Below are 27,796 nucleotides of genomic sequence, written 5' to 3'. Positions count from 1 at the left end.
TGCCATGGAAATCATAAAATAGAAATGATGATTTAGTATGTCTCAGTGAAAACTTTTGCCATTGAGTCACTCTGTATTCAAAGTTGTGCCCCATTCACATGGGGACTCTGTCTTTTTTTTTTTTTTTGAGATGGAGTTTCGCTTTCATTGCCCAGGCTGGAGTGCAATGGCACCATCTCGGCTCACTGCATGCCTCCTCCTTCCAAGTTCAAGCTATTCTCCTGCCTCAGCCTCCCGAGTAGCTGGGATTACATGCCTGGCTAATTTTGTATTTTTAGTAGAGACGGGGTTTCTCCATGTTGGTCAGGCTGGTCTGCAACTCCTGACCTCAGGTGATCCACCCGCCTTGGCCTCCCAAAGTGCTGGGATTACAGGCGTGAGCCACCACGCCCGGCTGGGGACTCTGTCTTATGTAAGCAAGGAGTGGGTCACCTTTTTTTACAGCAGTTTCTTGGTGCTTGAATTGTATATTAATAAGAGCAGTTGTATCTGTGCCTGTCTAGTATAGGTACTACAATATCTCATTTTCTTTGACATTAAGAATGCCTAGTGGTTTCCCCCCCTTAAAGCAAGCTTCTTGCTGCTGCTTCCAATGCTTTGGTTTTCTTGTTTTGTGTTTTATATTTGTTTTTAAATAGTACAGGTAAAAGCTATTCCGAAGAGGGATGGGGGAAAGATTGATTGTATCAGAGCAAGTTACTTTTGGGCCATTCTGCTGCAAGTGAGATGTGCTTGCTCAGTCGTTATTTTTGTGTATTACAGGCCTTTCGGGAAGACTTGGAATGCCTTATTCAAGAACAGATGAAGAAAGGCCACAACCCAACTGGATTACTAGCATTACAACAGATTGCAGATTACATCATGGCCAATTCTTTCTCGGGTTTTTCTTCACCTCCCCTCAGTATGTCAGTTTTGCAGAGTTTTAAACATTACAATTTTACTTCCACTTTGGAACAGTGTACATCTCTAGCAGCATATTCTGCTCAGGTTCAGTTCTTAAGTTTATAACATCTAATACTTAGAGTAACATAGTGTTAGAACCTCCTACCTTTTCATATCAACCAGGCATTTACTACACTTTATACAGATTATAAGATGATATAAGACATGGTCTGCGCTGGGACCTGTGGCATGTGTCAATAGTCCCAGCCACATGGGAGGCTGAGGTGGGAGAAATGCTTGAGCCCAGGAGTTCAAGACCAGCTTAGCAACAAAGTGAAAACTTTGTCTCTAATTTTGTTGTTGTTGTTGTTGTTTGTGTTTGTTTGTTTTGAGACAAGAGTCTTGCTCTGTCACCTAGGTTGGAATACAGTGGCCTGATCTCGGCTCACTGCAGCCTTTGCCTCCCAGGCTCAAGTGATTCTCCTGCCTCAGCCTCCTGAATAGCTGGGATTACAGGTGCATGCCACCATGCCTGGCTAATTTTTTGTATTTTTAGTAGAGATGGGGTTTCACCATGTTGGTCAGGCTGGTCTCGAACTCCTGACCTCGTGATCTGCCCACCTCAGCCTCCCAAAGTGCTGGGATTACAGGCATGAGCCACTGCACCAGGCCGACCTTGTCTGTATTTTCTAAAATAATCTGATTTTAATGTGGCTGGATATAAATCATATCACAGTTGGATTTGGAAGTTTGGGTTTTATTCCTAACTTTGATGGGAAGCCATTTTAAGCAGAAGGATGATTTTAAAAGACCACTGTATTTTCTGTGTGAAGAATGAACTGGGAGATTTCATAGTACTATTAACAAAATTAGAATAGTCCAGAGTTGGGGATCTAGTTTGGCTTGGGAAATGGAGGAAGTTCCACTTTGGGCATGCTCCATTTGCATTGTCAAGACATTGCAGCAATTGGAAATGCAGTCAGCTTAGGAGAAACACTTGGCGGATAGACATAGAGAAGTAGTACTCAAAGCGTAGACATTGCTTAAATAATCATACAAGAGGGTATGGGCTGACAAAAGATTCCAAAGAGAAAACCTCAAAAGCTCAAAGAGGAAGACTAGTCAGAGAAGACAGAAATAGTAAAAGAAGCTGCCCTGCAAGTGTCCTGGATTCCATGGTGGGGACAAGGAGCTACAGGAGACCTTGGCCTGCTGACTGGAATGTGCAAAGGCATGGCAGGAGGAAAGCCGTGTGCCACTGTTCGGAGGTCAGGAAATAGCAACCAGTTGCCTGAAATACTTAACATTGTGTTGTGAAAAGCGGAAGTTAAAGTTGGAAAGTTACGGGGAGAGTAGGAGACAGGTTAATGACTGACTCTAAAATTTTGTCAGAAATTATACTATTTTGTGTGGCTTATATATTAAAACTATTCAAATTACTTCAAAACATCTCAAAATTAAAAGGTTTTACATTGAAATATTCTCTTTAAAAGTTCTTGCTCATATTCTCAGGTTAAAAGCAGTGCTTTGGAAAATCAATGGCTTTATGCATAATGAATTTACAAAGAAAGGGGCTACAGTCAAGGACAAGAATGAGGCTTATTGCAGGGCATGAGTTAAGGGCTGAACTCAAGTGTGGACAACGAGGGACCTTATGAAGAAAACAGTCATGGAATGTGGTGGCAAATTATATATGGTAACCCAGGAGAGGTTAAGAGGTAGAGGTTACTTAGAGTTTGAGCCTACAGGAATGGTAATATCAACATTAGAAGCAAAGTAAGGAGAAGAGAGAAGGTAAGAAAAACCAGGAGAGAGAAGATAAAATCACCTTTAGACCCTTTTAATTTTGATGTTGTTGTGTTGTAGGCAGTAAGAAATATCAGGCTAGGCTGGGCACAGTGGCTCATGCCTATAATCCTAGCACTTTGGGAGGCCAAGGCAGGAGGATCACTGGAGGCCAGGAGTTCAAGACCAGCCTGGGCAACATAGTGAGACCCCGTCTCCACTAAAAAATTAAAAAATTAGCCAGGTGTGGCAGCGTGCCCTGTAGTCGTAGCTACTCAGGAGGCTGAGGTGGAAGGATTGCTTGAGCCTAGGAGTTCAAGGCTGCAGTGAACCATGATCACACCACTGCACTGCAGCCTGGGTGACAGAGTGAGACCCTGCCTCTTTTAAAAAAAAAAAAAAAAAGGCTGGGGCCAGGCACAGTGGCCTAGGCCTATAATCCCACCACTTTGGGAGGCCAAGGCGGGTGGATCATCTATCATCTGAGGTCAGGAGTTCGAGACCACCCTGACCAACAAGGAAAAACCCCATCTCTACTAAAACGACTAAATTAGCTGGTCATGGTGACATATGCCTGTAATCCCAGCTACTCAGGAGGCTGAGGCAGGAGAATCACTTTGAACCCGGGAGGCGGAGGTCACGGTGAACTGAGATCGCGCCATTGCACTCCAGCCTGGGTAACAAGGGCAAAACTCCATCTCAAAAAAAAAAAAACAAAAAAAAAGAAGTAGGCTGGAAAATGGGGGAGGAGGACCTGGTCAGAACTAAAGACCAGGGAGTGAGTCGTCTACACAAAAATAACAGTAGGGAGGCTCGAGAGTCTGTAATGTTTTTGCAGGGAAATGTAAAATGAGAAAGAACATAGTGGAGGACTGAGCTTTGGGAAAGAGCCACAGTTGGGCAAAGGGAACAGATGAACTTGGAGAAAAGCAGGTGGACAAGGAACAAGAGATCTGAGATAGTATCACATGGGCCTCCAGAAGAGTTCTAGGAATGAGACAGTGTAAATTGTGTCAAGCTGTAAAAAGGTCAAGGAGAATGAAGACTGAGCAAAAGTTGAACTTGGTAACAGTTGAACTTGGCAATTAGATCATTAGAGACCTTCAAGATCTTCAGTAGGACAGAAATCATACTACTATTTGCATGCATTATTTTCCATCTCAAATTTTTTTGTGTGTTTGAATAAAAGTCAAGAGAGATAATAGAAAAGTAGCTTTCTGTTGAGGTCTTTTCATCATAAAACTAGCAATAACCTCAGTATTTAACAGTTTTACCCTTGGAGATCTATGTAACCATTTTTCCCCAGTGGTGTGAGCCTTTGATATAGTCACTCCTTAGCAAGCACTAGATGAAGCAGCTTTTACTAAGCAATCAAAGATAGCTGATACTTATTTTTACTCTCAGTGTACCTCTCTGAAGGAGAATAAGCTAATAAAATATTGTATGGCCTGATAAATTTCAGATTATTATATACAAGGCTGGGATACTCCCAGATGCAGGCTACTTCCTGGCAAGTAATTTCCAGGTAAGGGATTGCATGACTTTTATCTCTCTCCACATTTTTTGCTCTTTTAGGTCTTGGCATGGTCACACCTATCAATGACCTTCCTGGTGCAGATACATCCTCATATGTGAAGGGAGAAAAACTTACTCGCTGTAAACTTGCCAGCCTGTACAGACTTGTAGACTTGTTTGGATGGGCACACCTGGCAAATACCTATATCTCAGTGAGTTCTTCAGCTTTCAATTCCTTTCTGAAAAAATTCCAACTAGCAGGCAACTATACTTTTCTTACCTTTACCTGGAAGTCCAGTTTTCAGACTTACTCTCTAAACCTAGTATGCTAGATCGCAGCCAAATACTGATTTAAACCTTATTCCCAAGCGAGAGGCTACAGTTCCCCCACCTTTCTTCTCCCCTTACTGTGTTGTTCCTTTGGTTCAGACCAAGTATAGAATCTATCCAGGAAGAAATCCTTCTGTCAAAATCGTCCCTCTCCATGATAATTATGTCTGAGCGTCAGTGGCTTTATAAGCATTTGAGGCAAGGAAGATAGAGGAGGTCAGGGAAATTTCCTCCCTGGTCTTTATTTTTTAAATATATTCTTTCCATTCACCATCATATTTTTATTTTGCCACACTTGGAAAAAGATGCTATTTGGAAGCAAAAGAGTATTAAAATACTGTACAATGGAAATGGTATAGATGCAGTCCACAAAGAACCTTTCTTCCTTTCCACCTTCCATCTTTATTTTAATTCCTTCCTAGGAAGAGATACTGTTCGCTTTCCTTTGCCCATTTTGCCTTAACTTCCAAGTTATAAATTAAGGTTATAATCATTACTATATTGGCTTGAATAATATTAGCGTTTATTTTCCATGAATGTAGCTGACCCTAAATAATCTTAGAGCCCCAAAATAGCACTTCTATAAGTCTAGTAAATAAGAAACTAAAGTCAGAATTTTTTAGCAAGTACTTGAGGGAAACTTAAGGAGTTTCATGTTGTAGACCTTGAATTTTTGCTTTGTTGGGTTTTTTTTTTTTCCTGATCTCTCACAAGTATTCATTGTAAATATATTTGTAGTCATGTTTCCACTGCAAAATATGGACCACTTCATAGTAATTCCCTGTTTTTTTTGTTTTTTTTTTGTTTTTTTCCAGGTAAGAATAAGTAAGGAGCAAGACCACATTATAATAATTCCCAGAGGCCTATCTTTTTCTGAAGCTACAGCCTCCAATTTGGTATAATTTTCCATTCCTGTGTTGCTTTTTCTGAGCTTTCTTCTGCTTTTCTGACAGTTTCTAGCTTTTAGTACAGGACAGAATAAGAAGGTATGGATGGAAAAACATTTACTGGTGAACAGTGAAGGGAATTTGAACTATGTTGTTGTTTTAAAGAAAAGTTTTAGAGAGTAGCGTAATTGAAGAGACTAATAAATGAGTTGGTCTTATCAGTTATCTATGTTTTGAAGGGAATCTTGATTTTTTTTTCCACCCTATACACTCAGAAATTTGTCTTAAAAAAAAAAAAAAACACACACACGGCCAGGCGCGGTGGCTCACGCCTGTAATCCCAGCACTTTGGGAGGCTGAGGCAGGTGGATCACGAGGTCAGGAGTTCAAGACCAGTCTGGCCAACATGGTGAAACCCCATTTTTACTAAAGATAGAAAAAATTAGCTGGATGTGGTGGCACACGCCTGTAATCCCAGCTACTCGGGAGGCTGAGGCAGGAGAATCGCTTGAACCCATGAGGCAGAGGATGCAGTGAGCCAAGCACTCCAGCCTGGGCGACAGGGTGAGACTCCGTCTTAAAAACACACACACACACACACACACACACACACACACACACACAATGTTCATAGCTAGATTTAAACAAAGTTCAGTTGGTATGAATAGGATCTGACCTTCTTAGTATTTTATCTTTTCCATGACTGTACTCCTAGCCACTGTCATCAGCTTACAGAGTGACAGGAGCTACCTTGGTTCTGGGTGCTTGCTGTAATGTTAGCAAATAGAAGTTTTCTAGCCAATTCTATACATGTCGGACTTGTTCAGACCTCCAATGAAGAGCTTAAGTTTCTCAGTTTCTTGGAAACTACTTCTTGCCAAGTACTAAGTTTTGTTGCACCTGTTTTATAAATAAAGTTTTATGGGAACAAAGCTATACCTGCTAACTTACAGATTGTTTATAGCTGCTTTTGTACTGCAGCTGCAGATTTGAATAATTGCAGCAGAGGCCCACAAAGTCCAAAATGTTTACTATCTGGCCTTTTACAAAAAGGTTTGCTACCCACTGGTTTAGCTTGTGAAACACAAACTTTGATACATATGTACCAGTTAAATATGTTTTTCTGATTTTTTCCAGGTAAAAGTCAATATAATAGGAGAAGTGGTTGACCAGGGAAGTACCAGTTTGAAAATTGACCATACAGGATTCAGTCCCCATGCTGCAATCTATTCAACACGTCCTGATGTTAAGTGTGTGATACACATCCATACCCTTGCAACAGCAGCTGTAAGTCAATGAAAGGCCAAAACTGACAGTGACTCTGGAAGATGTATTATTTTTGTGGCTTTCTCAACAGGATGCTTTACTATCTGCTTTTCAAAATCATGTTTGATATAATAATCTGCATAACCAGAAAGTGAAAGGCCCTTGGGACCAAATGCTATCATTCTAGGAAACAACTGGAGAAATAGCATTTGGATTTTACAACTAACCAGTTTGAAAATTGGGTCATTGAGTTTTTTTGGCAAAACTTCTTTCATAATATTTGACACAGCATTTAAGTTGAGTTGTATTCCCTAAGTCCTTTGTGTGTGTGTGTGTGTGTGTAAAAAACAAAGTGGGAAGTGAATAACGTGGAAAGTGGGCTGCAATGGTGAACACAGTGAATAGGCCAGTGCTTTCCTGACCTGACCAGACAATCAGGTTCCTATGAAAATGTATTTAGTAACCAAATATGTTATCTTGGTATGGGCCAAACCAAATAGGTATCCTCCATGAAATGTGGGATCCTTCCCATTTCTCAAGAGTCTCTTATTCTGGGAGATGTTGCCTATTATGACTACCAAGGGTCGCTTGAAGAACAGGAGGAGAGAATTCAACTGCAGAAAGTTCTGGGGCCAAGTTGTAAGGTATGTAGTAGAGTTTGTCTAAAGAGCTATTTTTGTTGCTGCTGCTGTTGATGAAAACAGTGTGAGCTATGCCAGTTATTTCAAGTGATTGCTGTGGGCATTCTATTTTAGGTGCTGGTACTCAGGAATCATGGTGTGGTTGCACTTGGAGAAACAATCGAGGAGGCTTTTCATTATATTTTTAATGTGCAGCTAGCCTGTGAGATTCAGGTAGGAAACATTATTCCCCCCTTTTAATTCTTTGTTGTTTGCTTGTTTAGTTGGATTTTGTGTACTTATTTCCAAATACATATTAGTTAGTGGCTTTTTGTCTTTTAAGAGAAGTTCTGCTCTACTTATGTAGAGAGGGTTGTCAACTCAGTTATCTCTTGAATTGAAAATAGGAGTAAAGGAAATTAAAATTTTCTCACACACAATCTAAGGGCCTCATAAACATCATTATCCCTACAGTCCTGCTTTTTAAGTTAGTACAATTGCATATTTCTCTGTTTTCACCCTCTAGTGATGGTGCTAATTAAGAAACAAAAACAGCTGCAAATCAAGAGTCAAATGTGTTGTGGTCACTTTTGTAAAAAGTTTAACTAGGGCCAGAAGTTTTATGAAATTGCAGTTTTCAACAATTCCACAACCTCATTATGATGAGAGGTTGGATATTTATTAACCACTTTTTTCCATCAGAGATGCTGAATGTATTTAAAGGCCCTAATTTTCTCTTTAAATCAAGCAGATTTGGCTGGGCGTGGTGGCTCACACCTGTAATCCCAGCACTTTGGGAGGCTGAGGCGGGTGGATCACCTTAGGTCAGTAGTTCGAGACCAGCCTGACCAACATGGAGAAACCCCATCTCTACTAAAATACAAAATTAGCAGGTGCCTGTAATCCCAGCCACTCGGGAGGCGGAGGTTGCAGTGAGCCGAGATCGCGCCATTGTACTCCAGCCTGGGCAACAAGAGCGAGTCTCCGTCTCAATAAATAAACAAATAAAGCAGATTCTCATGAAGCAAATGGTAATAATCTTAATTTATTGGAAGGGCCACAAGAAATAGGGAGAAAAAAACAACAACAAAACCTTTTTTTAGCAACATTAACTTGTCCTAACAATCAACTTCTTTTTTGCTTTGATGGCCTCTCCTCCTCTTGTCAAATGGGGCTATGAAAAACTTAATTAAATTAAGATAATGAGCCGATGGCTTCTGCCTAAATATCTTTAAATTCAAAGTACGGTGTTTTTGTATTCCCTTAAAATTATAACTTTTAGCAAAAGTATTAACTGGATAACCCTGGGAAAACTTCAAGAAAAGAAATTTAAAATTTGGCAACAGATTTCAGTTGCTTAAAATATATTAAGAGATATGGCTCTAAATGTGTTTTCCATCAGGGAGCATCAGAGTCTTGGAAGGTTTCTTTTTCAGATAGGTGGGAAAGATACTTCAGCTGTCTGCTGGCACATGTCATCTTGTCTTTGTTGTTAGTTGCCTGAGCAAGTATTATAGATATTTGGCAAATTGAAATTGTGCCTTTTTGAAAGTAAAATACTCATTATAGTCTTTATAGTTTTGTATCTCTGTATATTTTACTGTTGATTACAGGTGCAGGCCCTAGCAGGGGCAGGTGGAGTGGACAATCTCCACGTACTGGACTTTCAGAAGTATAAAGCTTTCACTTACACTATAGCAGCGTCTGGTGGAGGAGGTGTGAATATGGTTTCCCATCAAAAATGGAAGGTTGGCGAAATTGAGTTTGAAGGGCTTATGAGGACTCTGGACAACTTGGTAGGTTGCAAAATTGAAATAAAACTTGGATTTAATGTCTTCAGATTCAAGAGCAGATGCTTCCATTTTTGTAGAACATGCTCCATACTCCTCCAGAAGCTGCGTTTGGCCCTAGGAAAGCATTTCAGTGTGATTTAACCACAACTTTGATAATTAAACAGAACTTACAAATGTCGGTTTTTTTTTTTTTTGAGAGGGAGTCTTGCTCTGTCACCCAGGCTGGAGTGCAGTGGCCGGATCTCAGCTCACTGCAAGCTCCGCCTCCCGGGTTCACGCCATTCTCCTGCCTCAGCCTCCGGAGTAGCTGGGACTACAGGCGCCCGCCACCTCGCCCGGCCTGGTTGTTTTTTTTTTTTTTTTTCAAGATTACAATATATTGTTATTAACCATAGTCACCATAGTACAATATAACTCTTGAACTTTTTCCTCCTGTCTAACTGAAATTTTGTATCCTTTGATCAACATCTCCCCACCCCCACTTCCTAGGAACCACTATTCTACTCTACTTTTATGAGTTCAACTTTTGTTGTTGTTGTTGTTGTTGTTGTTGGAGGCAGGATCTTGCTTGGAGTGCCGTAACACAATCAGGGCTCACTTGCAGCCTCAACCTGCTGGGCTCAAACCATTCTTCCACCTCAGCTTCCTGTGCTGGGACCATTGGTGTGTGCCACCATGCCTGGCTAATATTTTTTTAACTTTTTGAGATTCTATATATAAATGAGATCATGGGGGTATTTGTCTTTCTGTGCCTGGTTTATTTCATTTAATATAATGTCCTGTAGGTTCATCCATGTTGTCACATTTGACAGAATTTCTTTTTTAAAGCTGAATAGTATTCCATTGTGTTATATGTACTACATTGATATCCCATCCATCAGTGGACATTTAGGATGATTCCATATCTTGGCTATTGTGAATAATGGTGTACCTAACATGAGAGTGCAGATACCTCTTTGACATACTGCTTACATTTCCTTTGGATATATATCTGGTAGTGAGACTGCTGGGTCATATGGTAGTTTTATTTTTAATTGTATGAAGAACCTCTGTACTGTTTTCCCCAATGGCTGTACTAATTTATATTGCTACTGACAGTGTGCAAAGGGTCCCTTTCTCCCTACATTCTAACGCTTGTTGTCTTTCATCTTTTTTATAGTAGCGATTCTAACAGATAGGACATGATATCTCATGCTTTAATTTGCATTTTCTTGATTACTGATGTTTTAATATATTTGTTGACCATTTGTATGTCTTCTTTTGAGAAATGTTTATTCAGATCCTTTGCCCAATTTTTAATTGGATTCTTTTCTTGCTATTTTTTGAGTTCCGTATATATTTTGGATAGTAACCCCTTAAAAGATGTATGGTTTGGCAAATGTTATCTTGGATTTTACTCTCTTCTGTGAAGGCTCAGAAGGCTGACTGCCTTCAGACCTAGGAACAAAGACTTAAATGAGCACTGAGATTTGCTTCCCAAAAACAGTTTTATAGGTAGAAAAGCACTTCTGGTCAGCAACTTAAAACTGTTCCTTTGTCAGGAACAGTTGTGTGAGTGGAAATTGCAGTATCAGCTGTAATCAGCTTTAACTAGGTCTTGAAATTTGCATAATTTCAACTCTAGTGTTACATGAGAGTTATGTGGTGTTTGGAAGGATGCTTTTTGCTTTGTTTTTCAGCAGAGGAGTCTTTTAAATCATTTGTATAAGGAATTAGGATCCAAATGCTGTTGTTGATACATGTTTGATGCTTCAAATGTGGTTTTTCCCTCCATTAGGGGTATAGAACAGGCTATGCTTACAGGCATCCTCTCATTCGAGAGAAGCCTAGGCACAAGAGTGATGTGGAAATCCCAGCAACTGTGACTGCCTTTTCCTTTGAAGACGATACGGTGCCACTCTCTCCTCTCAAGTACATGGCACAGAGGCAACAGCGTGAAAAAACAAGATGGCTGAACTCACCAAATACTTACATGAAAGTGAATGTGCCTGAGGAGTCTCGGAACGGAGAAACCAGTCCCCGAACCAAAATCACGGTATGCCAGTATTTTACGTAGTTTGCCTTTACTAAATATTTTGCCTAGTTACTCAAGAATTGAATGTTCTATATTGAAAATATTTGGAAAATAAAATAATATTAAAAGTATTACTGTCACTTATCTGGCTTTAACTTTGTGCAAGGCACTCTTCTAAGTGCCATACACAGATCATATCATTTAATTCTCCTAATATGAATGATGCTGTTTTTCTGTCTGTTTTATAGATGAGAAAACCAAGGCAAAAAGGGTTTATTAATCATGTTTTAATGGTAAACTCGGGATTTGCATGAAGACAGTCTGACTCTTGAGCCCAGTTCTTGCCCACTACATGGTACTGCTTTGTAGTTTCTGTTAAACTACACCAGTAGTTTAATTCACCAGTGAATTAAAACTATAAAAGTTATCAACACCTAATTGTACCACAGCTGCATGAATCACTGCACATATAGCTACCCTTAGGCAAGATCTTGTAGGGTAGAGAAATGGGTTATTTTATCTTTTTCAGAATTTTGCATTAGATTTGGTTTGGTTTGGTTTTGGAGTGCATATCACCAAACATTCTCTAGGTCAAGCTTGTCCAATCCATGGCCCAGGATGGCTTTGGATGCAGCTCAACACAAATTTGTAAACTTTATTAAAACATTATGAGAATTTTTTGTGATTTTTTTTTTTTTTTAAGCTAATCAGCTGTCGTTAGTGTTAGTGTATTTTATATGTGTCCCAAGACAGTTCTTCTTCCAGCGTGGCCCAGGGAAGTCAAAAGATTGGACACCACAGCTCTAGATATTCAGAATTAGTTCATCTTATATAAGCTAATGGCATTCAATACCAAAATACCTAGGCATCAGAATGTCTTTTCTGTAGTCTGTAAGATTTCTTGCCTCCCAGTAAAAGAACATAAACTCATTGGTTTCTCAGAATTCATTTTGTTGACAGAGATTGATGGTTAGCCATCATTAATCTTGATCGAGATCTGCTTTCTTTAAGGATTATAATACGAGGTAAATGAAAAGAATTATGTAAGCTCCTTCCAACCCCATGGTTCTGTTTTGCTATTATATACCAGATTATCCCCATTATAAAATGCTGATTAGGGCTTGGCCTTTTGTGTCAGCCAAAAATAAAAAGTGAAGTCTGACAAACTAAATCTTAAGATATTTCTTAAGGTTTTTTTTTTTGTTTTTTTTGTTTTTTGACTTCTTGGCCATATTCATCTGACTTCTGTCTTCAATGCAGAAGACAGAACACTGAATGTGAGTGAATGTGAGATCAGGCTCTCTGTGCTTGAAGTAGTTTCAGCATCGTGTTTGCACTTGACAAGAGGAGAAAGTTTAATTAGCAGTATAATTGAATATTTGTGTGAATCGTAATGGCATTTATTTTTTAAGTGAATGCTGATTTTTAGCCTTTTGTAACTAGTATAAGATGAAACTAATTCACCACTAAGATATTTCTGAGTGAAATTATTTAAACATTGGCAATGCCCCTCTTGAGACTATAAGCAGTTATCTGGCAGTCTACTAATATTTTCTTAACACAAAGCTTCATTTTAGAAAAATTTTTGATTCTTTAGTGGATGAAAGCGGAAGACTCATCTAAAGTTAGTGGTGGAACACCTATCAAAATTGAAGATCCAAATCAGTTTGTTCCTTTAAACACAAACCCGAACGAGGTACTAGAAAAGAGAAATAAGGTAAGACATGGTCTTCTATAGCCAGGGGAGACATTTTAATTGTTTTATGTTTAAATCACAAGTGATTGAATCTGGTTAATGCCAAATTTAGAAGTTTGAATACAGAAGTATTTGTAATTTAATTCAGTATAATTTTAGCTTACATTGAATGCCTCCAGCTCTGTGCTAGTAATTGGTGAACAGGCTACATGGAGAAGATATATTAAACATATTTCTGCCTTAGAGAACCCTGCTCTTAGGGGAAAATGCAGTTCTCTAACAACCTAAGACGAAAGGAAATCACTTGCCAGAAGAGTAGAGGAGACTAATATGAGCTGTTAGGATGGTAAAAGAGGTCTTCATGAAGGTGGGAATGGAAGAGACTCTCACTCTGGAAATGTCAAGTAGTAAGCTTTTATGAAAAGATAAAACAAAGGTCATCTGCATAGTTGCCCTCAAGAAATTTGTATTGAATTGTTTTTCAATTCAGATTCGGGAACAAAATCGATATGACTTGAAAACAGCAGGACCACAATCTCAATTGCTTGCTGGAATTGTTGTGGATAAGCCACCTTCTGTAAGTTTATGAAGCAATATGATCTTTGTTTTTGATCTACCACATTAATTTCATTGATTTTTAAACATGAATATTTATTTTTACTAAGGTTAATGTAAGCACAAAAAGTCAACCCACAAGATTTAAAATGCCACCCATAATTCCCAGTTTCCAGGTACAGCGACTTTGTTCTTTTCATTGCTTCTAATGTTTACTTTGATGTTTCCAGTAAGTTAGTTGAGATGAGGTCTTACTCTGTTGCCCAGGATAGTCGTGAACACCTGGCCTCAGGTGATCCTCCAGCCTTGACCTCCTGGAGTATCAGGATTACAGGCATAAACCACTGCTCCTGGTCCTACTTTGACGTTTCTAAAGAGCATCTTCTGCTTTTTCTTGATCTATGGGTTTTAGACCTGGACTATTTTTCACCAAATCTGTGTTACCCATTATAAGAAATACCATTGTTATATATGTCACTAAAAGAGAAGAAACATGGCCAATTATAATTGTAGGAAGCCATAAGATGATTCCCAATTTCACAGATGGAAAAAGTTCATCTTAGAATTAATGAAATATTTTTGAAAGATGGGGATTTATCCTGTTTATATAATGCTTCCCTTTTTCCCTCTCTCCATTCTCCCAGTAAGGACACATCAGTTTTTTTCGTGTGTGTGTGTGTGTTAGATCAGCTTTCATTATTTATATTACTACATGTTTGCTGCTGAGCCAGGTAGTATTTCCTTTCTTACATAAGTTACCCCTCCCTCACCTTGCCTTTTTGTCATTGGCTTATTATTTGGGGTACATTGGCTTAGTTCTTCCCAAACTTTTTAACAGAATTATAAAGTCCAAGCTGGGAGTGGTGGCTCATGCCTGTAATCCCAGCACTTTGGGAGGCCGAGGCGGGCAGATCACGAGGTCAAGAGATCAAGACCATCCTAGCCAACATGGTGAAACCCTGTCTTTACTGAAAATAAAAAAATTAGCTGAGCGTGGTGGCATGCACCTGTAGTCCCAGATACTCAGGAGGCTGAGGCAGGAGAATCGCTCGAACCCGGGAGGTGGTGGTTGCAGTGAGCCAAGATTGCATCACTGCACTCCAGCCTGGTGACAGAGCGAGACTCCGTCTCAAAAAAAATTAAAAATAACATAAAATCCGTCCTAGTATTATTTTCCATGTGGTGAAAGGCAACAGGTAATCTCTCTGTTCCAGCCCCCCTTCATTCTGATCCAGATCTAAATTGGTTGCTCTCAGGCCAGCTGCACAGGTTCATCTGGAGGATTCCTGTGCTGCTGATCTACATTATATTTCGTTCCCTGTACCTTGTGTCTTCTGCTTTCTTGATTTCCTCCTTTACCATAGAACACACCCTCAGCTTTCTGAGAAAAGGATACATAGGCAGTAATAGTCTGAAATGCCTTTATTCTACCTTCAAATGTGCATATAATGGATATAGAATAGTTTAGAAATAATTTTCCCTTGAAATATGAAAAGCATCATTCTGTCCCCTATTTTATTGTTGAAGTAGGAAGGCATTGGAATTCCTGAACTTTTGTTTAGGTGTTTTTTTGTCTTTTTGTTTTTTTTTGTTTTTGCTTTTAGACCTTTTCTGCATACCTGCTGTTCTGAAATTTTATGATTGTGTGTGTCATAGATCTCTTTCTGGTCTTTTTTCTAAGTAATTAGTAACCCTTTTCAATCTACAGCGTCATATCCTTCAGCTCTGGAAGTTTTTATTAAGTGTTTCTTCAAGAGTGTTTTCTTCCCTTTTCTTTTTCTGCCAGTATATTATGTTAGTTTGAATGTTGGGCCTCTTTGAGCTTCTGATTTTTTTCTTTTCTCTCCTACTTGCTGTACCTTTATCTTTGTATCCTACTTTCTGGGAGACCTTCCTGATGTTTTCTAACCCTTTTAATTTTTTATTTTGATGTTAACTTTTTTTATTTATTTTATCTTATTTATTTTTATTTATTTATTTTTTTGAGATGGAGCCTCGCACTGTTGCCCAGGCTGGAGCTCAGTGGTGCAGTCTTGGCTCACTGCAAGCTCCACCTCCTGGGTTCATGCCACTCTCCTGCCTCAGCCTCCCGAGTAGCTGGGACTACAGGCGCCTGTCACCACACCCGGCTAATTTTTTTTTATTTTTAGTAGAGACAGGGTTTCACTGTATCAGCCAGGATGGTTTTGATCTCCTGACCTAGTGATCCACCTGCCTTGGCCTCCCAAAGTGCTGGGGTTACAGGCCTGAGCCGCCTTGCCCAGCCAACTTTTTTTATTTTTAGGAGTTCGTATTCCGTGAATGTTCCTTTTTAACAACATCCTAATCTTTACACTTTCTCTTATTGCTCTAAGGGTATCAATTTTAAATTTTCTTTATTTGCCTTTCTTTGTCTATTCTGAGTTGGATATGTCTGTTTATATAGAAGAATGAGACATTAAAGCCTTTCAGAAGCTCTGAATATATACAGAGCTCGGGGATCGGTGAGCTTCACTGTAGGGTGATTGGATGTGGACCAGTTTGTTTCTCTGGGGAATCCCCAAACATTATTCTCTGTAATTCTTTTATCTGGGACTATTTTGTTTATCTGGAAAAGAACTACAGTCTCCTGCCAGTTTCCAACCATCATTCTAGGAGCCTGCAACTGTATTTTGTGTCCCCTAGTTAGTTTTTCTTTCTTAAGCCTCTGATCTTCTGCAGAGATGAGAGAGAGGGAAATGTTTTGCTCTGTGGAATAGGGAAGGGAACCTGGGAATCTGTTTCTTATTCAGACTTTTGTTTCTCTCTTTTCACCTTTTCCTTACCACCACCTTCTATGGTACCTATTGCCTGTAGTTTCTGGGCCTTACCAGACCTCTTCAGGGCAAATAAGCATGCTTCTCATTTGCATCCTTTTTTTCAGGACCGAGGCTTCAACTTTCCCAGCTCTGCTACCTGCTGTTCCACTTGCATTCCATCTTCCAAAAATATGTTAACATTTCTCATCCTTTGTTGTTTCCTCACACATTCTTTTGTCCTTAAGGGTTTTTTTTTTTTTTTTTTCTATTCCTTTACTATCATTTTAGTGGGGTTTTGGGAGGGATGAAAAATAAATATATGGGTTCCATATGCCAAGTGCAACTGAAATTCTTATTATTTCCTTTCCTGGAGAAAACACTTAACAAGCTTATTTTCGTAACAAATTTAAAGAACTACTTTTGGTATAGTTTCATTTCTGTAAGCCTTTTTTACAAAGGTCTTTCAAATGGAGCACTTCTTTTTTTTCAAGTTTTTTTTATGTGAAGCTTATTAAAACTTGGCATAATGGTTTTTAAAAATTATTATAAAATTTACTTATACAGGCTTATTGAGGAAATATCACTGGCAATTTTAGTCAATTGGATCAGTAGTTTAAGAGCATTAATCTTACAAGAACATTTTAAACAAAGCATGTTACCTTGCATTTCTTAGGATTGTTGTGAAATAAGGCTTCACAAGCATATGTGAATTTGTGTGTATGTAGATGGATGGATGGATAGATATATAAATAAAATTCTTGGTAATGAATCTATTTTTATTTTTTCTCTGTAAGACTATGCAATTTGAAGATGATGATCATGGCCCACCAGCTCCTCCTAACCCATTTAGTCATCTCACAGAAGGAGAACTTGAAGAGTATAAGAAGACAGTCGAACGTAAACAACAAGGCTTAGAAGGTTAGTTAATCTTTACATTCAGTGTGGCTGGGCGCCGTGGCTCACGCCTGTAATCCCAGCACTTTGGGAGACCAAGGCAGGCAGATTGCTTGAGGTCAGGAGTTTGAGACCAGCCTGGCCAACATGGTGAAACCCCGTCTCTGTTAAAAAATACAAAAAATTAGCCAGGCATAGTAGCGCATGCCTGTAGTCCTAGCTACTCAGGAGGCTGAGGCAGGAGGATCACTTGAACCTGGAAGGCAGAGGTTGCAGTGAGCCGAGATCGCACCACTGCATTCTAGCCTAGGCGGCAGAGAGAGACCCCGTCTCAAAAAAAAAAAGAAAACAATCTGAATGCTACTGTTTTATAATAAAATCTTCTAGAAAGTGAGATTCCCAGATGAGTAAAGAATTACTAGCCAAAGTAGATGTAGATAAATTAATGGATTTATACATTTCATAAGTATGTGGCTTTTTAACTCTCTTAATTTTAAATAATTACAGAGTGATAAGTATGTAGTTTTGATGCTTTGTAAAATCTCTATTTCTGGTTATCTCAAGGTGCTAACATTGTCACTTCAAAATTTAAAACTAACTGCTAAAATTTTGATGTGACTTTCCTTAAGCACACGGACACTCTAGTAGGTTGAGTTTTCTAGCTTTGGAACCCTTAGTAAGTAGATTGTTAGGATTATATTTAAGATTTGTTAATGAAAACATCTTAAACAATTGACTACTAGCTCCCTTTTTCTCTGGAATAAGAGATTCTTCCTAGGAGGAGTTCTCTATCTTGAGTCTTTGGATAAACTTCAGGCAGTCTATGAGCCACCTGAAAAATATATGCTTAATTGTTTAAGATACACATTTAGGGAGGGGAGGTTCAGGGTCAGGAACGAAGCCTGTCACCCAAAAAGAGGGTTAAGAGCCTCTGCTTTAGAGCATCCACAACACGCAGTTGAAATTTTTATGCAAAGCAAAACAAGCCAATAGTTAATGAATTTTTGTCCATGTTAGATATCATGTAGGAAGAACTAATGACATCTTGATCATCCGAGGAACAGTTTTTTGTGCCTTTGTCACAAAAGGGAGTCATCCTGACTCATTAATGTAATTATACTAAATTTTCTAAGGGTGTTATTGAATTTGTTTACTCTAACATAAAGTTGGGAGCTTTCTCTGTTTTTCGTATTTTGTAAAATGTCCCTCTTTAATCTCTTGTTTTTTGAAAGCCTAAAGATGCCAGGTAACAAATGTTGCACTCTAGAACCATCACCTTTTTTATATAACTTTCTAAGTAGTTTCTTCCACATTTATTATGACTTATGAATTAGCTCAGTAACATTGCTCTGACAAGAATCACAAATTAAATATTGTTCAAAAATTCCATGAAGCATTCTGCCTCATTAATGTAGCATCACTGGTGAGACTTTATAATTCTTTTCATCTGGCTGCACAGTATGCTTTGGTTTTCTAATGCTAGCAAAAGCTACATGCAACATATCATTTGCCTGGGCTGCCAGTAGCTGTGCCTCTTTTGTAACCTGTATATAAAATAACTATTAGCAGCCAGAAATGTTAACACATTAACCTCCTCTTAATGTATAATTATGGATATATGGGATAACTGTTAGCATGCTCAGCTCACTGCTGAAGAATTTATCATCTCTGTGTATGCGGGCATTTGATATATGCACTAACCTCCCTAAAATCATATGCTGCTTTATTTTTGTTTTGCATGGCTTTTAACTAAACTCTTATCCAACAGATGCTGAGCAGGAATTACTCTCAGATGATGCTTCATCTGTTTCACAAATTCAGTCTCAAACTCAGTCACCGCAAAATGTCCCTGAAAAATTAGAAGGTACTCAATGTAATTTCCCTCATAGCATTCACTGAGTTAGTCTTGAGTCTGTGCCTCTGTGTTTTGTTTTCATGTGAGGATGTTGAACACCTCATCACAGTAAGTTTTCCATATTTTACTTAAATCTCCCAATAATTGTATATTTTATATCATTAAAAATGGGGCACTACTTTTGTTCAACATTTATATTGATTTACCTTAATCTGAATTTTGGCAACTCATAGTTCTTAAGAATTTGTGGAATTAAAATAAACATCTCCCAATCAACAGCATGAAATATTTTTCAGTATTGATTGCCAAATGATCCCGAAACTAAAGAAAAATATGTTGTCTTCCTCATTTATGCTGATTTGATTTACAATGAAACTGTCATTTCATCTAATTGGGATTATCTAGCTTTTGCTCTTTGCTTTAACAACTTTGTTCCTTTCCCCTTTATATCATTAAAGAAAATTAGCTTCTTGCTAATAAATTACAGTTTATTAAAATAATAATCTGTCTTCATTGGAATTAAAGTAATGCCTTATTACATTGCTAAAACATTTCAGTTTTGTAAAGTAAAGCAAAAATGTTAAGTATGTAAAATAACTCCCAAAAAACCCTCCCCTTTCGTAGAAAACCATGAGCTGTTTTCCAAGAGCTTCATCTCCATGGAAGTACCTGTTATGGTAGTAAATGGCAAGGATGATATGCATGATGTTGAAGATGAGCTTGCTAAGCGAGTAAGTAGGTTAACCACAAGTACAACCATAGAAAACATCGAGATTACTATTAAGTCTCCAGAGAAAATCGAAGAAGTCCTGTCACCTGAAGGCTCCCCTTCAAAATCGCCAACCAAGAAAAAGAAGAAATTCCGCACTCCTTCTTTTCTGAAAAAGAACAAAAAAAAGGAGAAAGTTGAGGCCTAAATAAGGTCTTTTATTATTATTATAACAATGTGACATTGCACATTTAAATACCACATTTAAGTTGATTATTAATATGCAATGGTAGATCAGATTGGGGAATGTAGCAAACTGGACTTGAAGAACTGGAAAGAGGTTTTACAAAATAAAAACTTTCAGATTCATCTCTCATTTTATATGTCCAAAAATGGCTTTGAATTTTAAGCAATTACTAGTTTTAATTAGCTCTGCCCTCATGAAGTATTATTATATTTCACCGTAAACAGATATCTGTCTGAATTACTTCAGGCCTTCTCTATAATATCTGTTAGAAAGAAATTGCCATTGAGCAAGTGAGAATTTTTATTTCTCAATACTTGCTTCACTTGGTTAATCAGATTATAATTTTTTATCATGATTATTGACTATATTTTTGGAGTCCCATTGTTTCAATGGGCATTAACAGAATGCTTTAAAAGCTTCTAAGACAAGAATCTATAGCATTAGTATACACTGGCACATAATTTTTTAAAAAGTTTTAAGAAAAGATTCATTTGGAATTTTATTCACAGTATAAAATTTCCTCACCCGAAGTAACTTTGTTTGCCAAAAAAGTTGTTTTAATAAACTATAATTTTTGAAAACTTCCTTTTTTATTAGTTTAGAAAGCCCCTTATTTTTCAACAAAGGGGATTTTGTACACATAACATGGGTTATTTAGTTTGGCAAAAAAAAAAAAAACAAAACAATTTTTGTATGTTGATGTTTGTATACCATTCAGTATAAAAGTGTCCTAAGCATATTAGCCAGTCTTTTCACAGTAGAGCATACTTAAGGCTGCTTGGTACTGAGTATACTTAAATATAACTCAAGAATCCAGGGACCTGGTGTCAAAACAGGATTAGAGCATATAAAGGTACATCTAGATTCATATTTGAATCTTATACTGTATTTTTCTCTTAGTATTGCTAATGAGTAAAGAAAAGTCTCATAAGGTAGCCAAATGAAAAAGAATGAAGGGGAAAGTGAAAAATTAAGGGAACAACAGATGGGATGTGAAAAGAAGAATTCTAGTTTGATAGTGACTCATATTCACGATAGGATACAAAGTGTGATTTGTTGGAAACATGTCCCAAATTTCTAAAATTCTACTTCTCTGCCAAAAGCAATGTCTTTCTTGCTTGGTATTTGAGTTTTAAAAGGATCAAATCTTTCTAACCTTGTGTATTTTTAGAGGGCAACACTAGAAGAAATCAACAGGTCTAATCCCACAAGTAAGAAAACTACCACTTCTTGATTTTTACAGATTTAAAAAAATATTTTCAGTTAACTTTCTTTTTAATGTAAATACAAATTTAAACCTAGGCTTAATATAGGCTTTTCCCCTTTCACCCAAGTGATGTCAGTTTGATGCAAAATCAATGATCCAGAATGATCAGTGGGTAAAAATAACTCAAAGTGTTTCTTGAGGGTGAGTTGGCATGCAAAAAATTACATTGATTACAGTGTGTTTTGGAGCTGGCTCTGTTTGACTGCGTGCATATGATAATGCGGAGTTGAGCCAGAGCCTGGAAATGTCATTCTAGATCTCAATAACTACTGGAATCAGTGTTTTAATCTCTTGGTGGAAACTTTCAGTTGCTTAACTCTCTATTGGAAGATTTTTTTAATGTTCTACATCATTTATGTTGTATTACGATGTATGTAGAGACAGTAACCTGTGAACTATGCTTTTCCATAACTTTTTGAAAATATATATATCTAAATGAATGCAATGTGCATAAATATTTTTTAAACACAACAGTGAACTATTGCACCTTTTGCTAATGCCTCTATTTACTTGCTTTGGCATAAAGAATGAGCCAATGAACCTCTGTGTCCTGTGGAAAAATGTATAAATGTTATCTGATATTGCTCTTAGATGTAATGCTAATTAATGTTAAATCACAAATAAACAGTATTTTAAATATATAGACTTGTATCATGAGGTTTCCATTCACAGGTAGTTAAAGTTATTGATGCTTCTGAATAAAGAATATCCTGGTAAATATATTTTCAAATTAGTTGAAAATTATATATATATAGGCCGGGCGCGGTGGCTCAAGCCTGTAATCCCAGCACTTTGGGAGGCCGAGACGGGCGGATCACGAGGTCAGGAGATCGAGACCATCCTGGCTAATATGGTGAAACCCCGTCTCTACTAAAAAATACAAAAAACTAGCCGGGCGACGAGGCGGGCACCTGTAGTCCCAGCTAGTCGGGAGGCTGAGACAGGAGAATGGCGTGAACCCGGGAGGCGGAGCTTGCAGTGAGCTGAGAGCCGGCCACTGCACTCCAGCCTGGGCGGCAGAGCAAGACTCCGTCTCAAAAAAAAAAAAGAAAAAGAAAATTATATATATACAAAACCTGTCTTGTTTCAGCGTATGTTGGAGGAGATATTCCCTAAAAGACCTATTTTTGGTCTTGATAATAGGGTATGGTGGCCTGTATCAATGTAGAATAGATGTTGCAAGACATGTACCTCTCTCTTTTTTAATGTATTTATTGTACAAATAACAGTGTAACAGAAAAACAGCAGAAAGAGTAAAAAATAGTTTACAATTTCACCACATTCACTTTTTTTTTTTTTTTATTCTGAGACAGTCTCACTCTTGCCCAGTCTGGTGTGCAGTGGCACAAACTTGGTTCACTGCAGCCTCCTCCGCCTCCCAGATTCAAGCAATTCTCCTGCCTCAGCCTGTCGAGTAGCTGGGATTGCAGATGTGCGCCAGCATGCCCAGCTAATTTTTGTATTTTTAGTAGAGACAGAGTTTTGTCATGTTGGTCAGGCTGGTCCTGAACTCCTGACTTCAAACAGTCCACCTGCCTCGGCCTCCCAAAGTGCTGGGATTACAGGCGGTAAGCCACCGCGCCCAGCCTTCTTTCCTTTTTGAGATGGTTGCCCAGGCTGGAGTGCAGTGGTGTGATCATAGCTCACTGCAACCTCAAACTCCTGGGCTCAAGTGATCTTCCTTCCTTAGCCTCCCAAGTAGCTTGGACTACAGGCATGCACCACCACACCCAGCTATTTGTTTTTTGTTTAGACAGGAACTCACCATGTTGTCCTGGATTCAAGTGATAATCTTGCCTCAGCCTTTCAAATCATTAGGATTATAGACGTGAGCCACCACGCCTGGCCCATATTCACATTTTTAAAAATTATATTCCCTTCCAGCTGTTATCTAGTTGTGTATATATATGTATAGATAGATATAGATAGATATATAGTTATATATATATCATTTATATATAGGTGTTTTTTATATATTATGGTGTGAGTGTAATTTTTCTGTTTTTTTCCTACTTAGATAACCCATCTAGAAGATTTTCAAACTAAATCTGTCATATGAATAATTTCTTATTTTTCTACTTTGTTCTAAAAATACAGTACAAGAGGAGGATAACATGTTAATTGAGGGCTGTGGTTAATTGAAGTTTTTACTGTAATTACCCATTATAAAAATGAAGGGTTTGGTCAGAGAAAAATAGTCATAGTCTTGGGCATATTTAATTATTACCTTGGCTTGTAAATAACCCTGTGGTAAAAACTTGCTATTTTAGAAAGATGCTCATTTCAAAATTCCCTTTCATAAAGCAACAAAGACGATTATCTTCAGTTCTCACTTGAGAGTCAATATAGCACAAAAGTTAGCATGTACCTTTTCTTCCATTGATTAGTATTTTCATTCAGCAGGGAATAAAAAGAACCAAACTGATAAAATTTGTGACAGCATTGGCTTCTCTTAACATCAGGCCCCCTTTTTACCCCACATAGGCAGAAAATACAAACTGATTATTTTTTTTCAAACTCAAGCGTGGTACATACACATATCCAAGTTGCAATCTTGGCCAAACTGGGATTTTGAAAAAAAGCAGTCTTGTTTGTGGCCACTAGAGGGAGTAATAGATCTAACAATCCAATGTTTCCAGTCCTTGCACTCAACTTCCCTATTTAGTCTGTAGGCACCATGTTTGTTGTGAAATACCCAGAACTTGAAAGAGAAGGCATTTCCTTTGTTGCTTCTTCGCCTCAGTAGATTGTTCTCGACTTTGTTTCCTTAGCAGGTCCCATTACAGATACCACCCCAGTGGAGAACACATAGAAAGTTGTTGTGTGCTCTCAGAGGCTGTGATAGGATGTGACACCTCAGAGTTTTCATACCTGTGAGTGGCAAGATAATGCCTTCTTCAATAGTTGACATTTTTTTTTTACCAAGGAGTTAACTGATAATATTTTTTGTTGATGCCTTCTGTGTACCAAACGTTAGGCTAAATGCTTTTCATATATTACTTCATTTGGCCTTGCCAGTATCCCAACAAAGTAGATGATAATATCCCCATTTTGTAGATAATGAAACTAAGGCTTGTAGAAGATGAAAAGTAGGTGATAGGATTCCACCCATAGAGATTCAGACTTCTGTAATTATGCCATCTGTGTGCCAGACCCTTTGTGGCTGCAGTACATCTTTGTAGAGGAAGAGGCAGTTATCTTTAGTTTGGACTGTAAGTCAAGCCATGGTGAACTTGTATTTTGATATAAGTAGATTTGGGATCAAACATTGACTTTTGCTTTGGAAGACTTTTTTCCCTAACAAATCACCTCAAGAATGAAGAAATTAGTGGATACCTGAGAAGCAGAAATGACCTGTGGTGGTGAGAGCATCCTTTAGGATAAAGAACCAGCTCTTTAATTTTCACCATGACACCTGGAAGACAAGATATCATACATTTGCTTAAGGTGCAGCAGAGACTTGAGAAGAAGCCCTTTTTCTTTTCTTGATTTCCATTATTGGAAACAGGAGAGGCATTCTAAGGAAAATGTTTTTAAAACCAGAAAAGGTAGCTTAATCTAGTTACAGAAGTCAATTTTAAAGATCAGAAATATCCTGTATTTACAATTTTATTTAAATGAATGTAATTGAAGATGGTCTGTCTTGGAGAAAAACCTAATGTACCAGCCTTTTGGGGAAACTTGATAGAAAAAACCCCTGAATTTGCATACTCTTACTTTCAAAGGGGTTTCATTTCTAAGAGCTGACCATTAGGGGGCAATACTGGATCCGAATTTAGTTTTAGTTCATTGAGGGAACTCCTTTAAGTATCTGGGCCTGATTTAGAACTCTTTTGATTATGCATTGCTAGGTGCAGTCTAAGGTTGAGGAAAGTTTATAGATACCAGATTATTTGTTCCTTACAGCCTGGTTATCTTGTTCTGACTTTCTAAGAATTATCCTTCTGAGAGCTGGTGCTTACCTAATGTCATACATTTCATGGAGGAGACTAAGCCCAGATGCAGGAAAAGGTCTTCAAGTCTGCATTTCATGCTTTTCATACCACAGTTTTCCTTGGAAACCCATCAGGGAATAATCTAGGAATAGATAAAATAGATAGGTACATTTTCTAAAGTTTACTGCAAATTGTGATGTTTAAAACTTTATTACAGGAACAGTTTAGAGAAACACATTGTAAGACCAAGCCTAATTAATATTTCTCAATATCCTAAAATTTCAAGTTTTTAGATGCTCCATGAGTCTTTACAGTATTGTCTCAAGTTGCTAATTTCTTTACTGTTGGAACCTCTAATTTAAATGCCATTTACACTTAAAGTGACAAACGGGCACATTTTGATACTCCTTCTGTAGCAAAAAAAAAAGTTTTTTTATCCAGCAGAAAAATAGATGGATATATATCCAGTCCACAGTTCTTTTTTATTTAACAAAAAGTTTAATATAAAAATACACATGACCCAATTTTTACATCATAGTAAAATAGGCCCTTTGGGGAGAGGTTGTGGATTTCTCTGCAAAACAGCCTTGATTTATACTCATCCCAAGGCTTCTAACATGATACAATTTCCTCGTATCACCATGAGGAATATCATTTTGTTACCCACTAGTTGCCATCTCCACGCATCCATCAATCAAAAGATTCATAAAGGGATAAAATCCCTGCAATATTCCTTGGACATGTCTGCCACCAGTTAAATCCAACAATAATTCTTGTCTATAAATTTTTTCAACTCGGGAAGGAGATCCTTGCTCGTGATGTCGACTCCACGGACTCAGAGCTGCCGTGACACACAATTTTCACCCTCCCAAAGTAGGCCTGGCCCACAATTATTTTTAAGGCCTGTGTAATTTCTGGTTGGGTAAGTCTTTGTACTGAAGCTATGGTGAAGGGATTTTTCTTGTTGTTTTGTTTGTTTGTTTTCCGAAATGGAGTCTCACTCTGTGCCCGGGCTGGAACGCAGTGGTGCAGTCTCGGCTCACTGCAACCTCCGCCTTCTGGGTTCAAGCAATTCTCCCGCCTCAGCCTCCCAAGTAGCTGGGATTACAGGTGCCCACCACCACACCTGGCTAATTTTTGTATTTTTAGTAGAGATGGGGTTTCACCATGTTGTCCAGGCTGGTCTTGAACTCCTGACCTCAGGCGATCCACCTGCCTTGGCCTCCCAAAATGCTGGGATTACAGGCGTGAGCCACCATGCCCAGCCTTTGAAAGTTACTAACCTGCCTTTTTGTTTCTAGATTTTGTTTTTATGCAAACAGTTTTGTCATTCTCCAGAGCCAGTCCTGACCTTGCTTCTGATGGTAAGAAAACCTCTCCAGTGCTATATGATTGCTGTCACTAGGCAAAATACTTGTTCCTTGCTAACCAACATGCTTTAATAGCATTGATTGTATTCATCTAATTTGAATGTGTATTGAAGAATATTAAATTTCTAAGAAACTCTAGAATTTTTTTAAAAGTGTTTATGAAATGGCAGAATCAATATGTAGTACAAACTTGCAGCACCAGATAAAAGGACTTATAGACAAGATTTTTCTCATTGTCTATTTATATTAGACTCACACTCAAAAAGCTGATAAATATGTGAGCCCAATAGAAAGACCATTGCAGAGTGTTATTTGGACTTCTTAGACCAAACAATGTCCCTTCAGATTGATATTTAGACTTGAAATTTTTTAGAAAACCTTGGATTCCCCAAGGCAATATAACATATCCTAGTAGATGGGGATGGAAATGAGGAAGTAGTACAGTTATAAAATGCAGGCTTTATTTTTATTTTTTTCTTTGAGACAGAGTCTCACCGTCGCGCCCAGGCTGGAGTGCAGTGGCATGATCTCGGCTCACTGCATCCTCCGCTTCCCGGGTTCAAGCAAGTCTCCCACCTCAGTCTCCCAAGTAGCTGGGATTACAGATGCCCACCACCACACCCGGTTAATGTTTTGTATTTTTAGTAGAGACGAATTTTCACCATATTGGCCAGGCTGGTCTCGAACTCCCGACAGGTGATCCACCTGCCTCGGCCCCCCAAAGTGCTGGAATTACAGGTGTGAGCCACTGCACCCAGCAAAATGTAGGCCTTAAGAGGCAGACTCAGCCAGGTCCAAGTAATCCCAGCACATTGGGAGGCCGAGGCGGGCGGATCACGAGGTCAGGGGATTGAGACCATCTTGGTCACCATGGTGAAACCCCCTCTCTTCTAAAAATACAAAAATTAGCTAGGCATGGTGGTGCATGCCTGTAGTCCCAGCTACTTGGGAGGCTGAGGCATAAGAATCGCTTGAACCCAGGAGGCAGAGGTTGCAGTGAGCCAAGACTGTGCCACTGCACTCCAGCCTGGCAACAGAGCAAGACTCCATCTCAAAACAAACCAACCAAACAAACAAAAAGGCTCTTTTGGATTTCCCTCTGGTACTCCTGACTGGGTTTATAGAACAAATATAGTGACAGTCCCTAGCCTGGACCTGGAGCTACAGTGCTGCTAGACTCTTCTCAATGGTTTTCCGGTTGTGTTCTGTCCTTCCTTGACTATTTTCTTTCATAGACAGTGAAGATCTAAACTAACAGTTTTTTTTTTTTCCAAAAGCAATAGCTTCTCAAGATTTTCACCAAGCAGGAGCTAGGGAGGAAGTAGTTGTTGCGTGCTATAACTCACCCCTTTCCTGTTGAGTAATGCTGTAGAGGTTGGATTCAGTGGCAACTGACTTG

At 38.5% G+C, this 27,796-nt stretch overlaps 1 protein-coding gene across 12 annotated transcripts in view; it reads left to right on the top strand.

The window, feature by feature from the left end:
- Nucleotides 1-21,733, top strand: part of ADD3 (adducin 3) — a 126,995-nt gene extending 105,262 nt beyond the window's left edge. For 9 of the 12 annotated variants that reach the window (XM_033183236.1, XM_033183228.1, XM_033183211.1 and 6 more), the window contains 13 exons: nucleotides 763-901; nucleotides 4,243-4,394; nucleotides 5,328-5,408; nucleotides 6,537-6,686; nucleotides 7,166-7,309; nucleotides 7,421-7,519; nucleotides 8,899-9,081; nucleotides 10,856-11,113; nucleotides 12,690-12,809; nucleotides 13,279-13,365; nucleotides 16,915-17,038; nucleotides 18,783-18,878; nucleotides 19,494-21,733. In XM_033183236.1, the coding sequence (XP_033039127.1) occupies nucleotides 763-901; nucleotides 4,243-4,394; nucleotides 5,328-5,408; nucleotides 6,537-6,686; nucleotides 7,166-7,309; nucleotides 7,421-7,519; nucleotides 8,899-9,081; nucleotides 10,856-11,113; nucleotides 12,690-12,809; nucleotides 13,279-13,365; nucleotides 16,915-17,038; nucleotides 18,783-18,878; nucleotides 19,494-19,786 (1,926 nt within the window). In that variant the 3' untranslated portion in view covers nucleotides 19,787-21,733. Of the gene's footprint in view, nucleotides 1-762; nucleotides 902-1,598; nucleotides 2,151-4,242; nucleotides 4,395-5,327; nucleotides 5,409-6,536; nucleotides 6,687-7,165; nucleotides 7,310-7,420; nucleotides 7,520-8,898; nucleotides 9,082-10,855; nucleotides 11,114-12,689; nucleotides 12,810-13,278; nucleotides 13,366-16,914; nucleotides 17,039-18,782; nucleotides 18,879-19,493 lie in introns of those variants that run through there. The other 3 variants (XM_033183296.1, XM_033183288.1, XM_033183306.1) reach the window with 2 other exon arrangements.
- The last annotated feature ends 6,063 nt before the right edge of the window (nucleotides 21,734-27,796 follow it).

This window comes from Trachypithecus francoisi, unplaced genomic scaffold (genome assembly GCF_009764315.1).
Source record: "Trachypithecus francoisi isolate TF-2019V2 unplaced genomic scaffold, Tfra_2.0 Contig01579, whole genome shotgun sequence".
NCBI lineage: Eukaryota > Metazoa > Chordata > Mammalia > Primates > Cercopithecidae > Trachypithecus > Trachypithecus francoisi.
The sequence above is the reverse complement of the archived record's forward strand: the minus strand, read 5'-3'. Positions and strand labels throughout refer to the sequence as shown.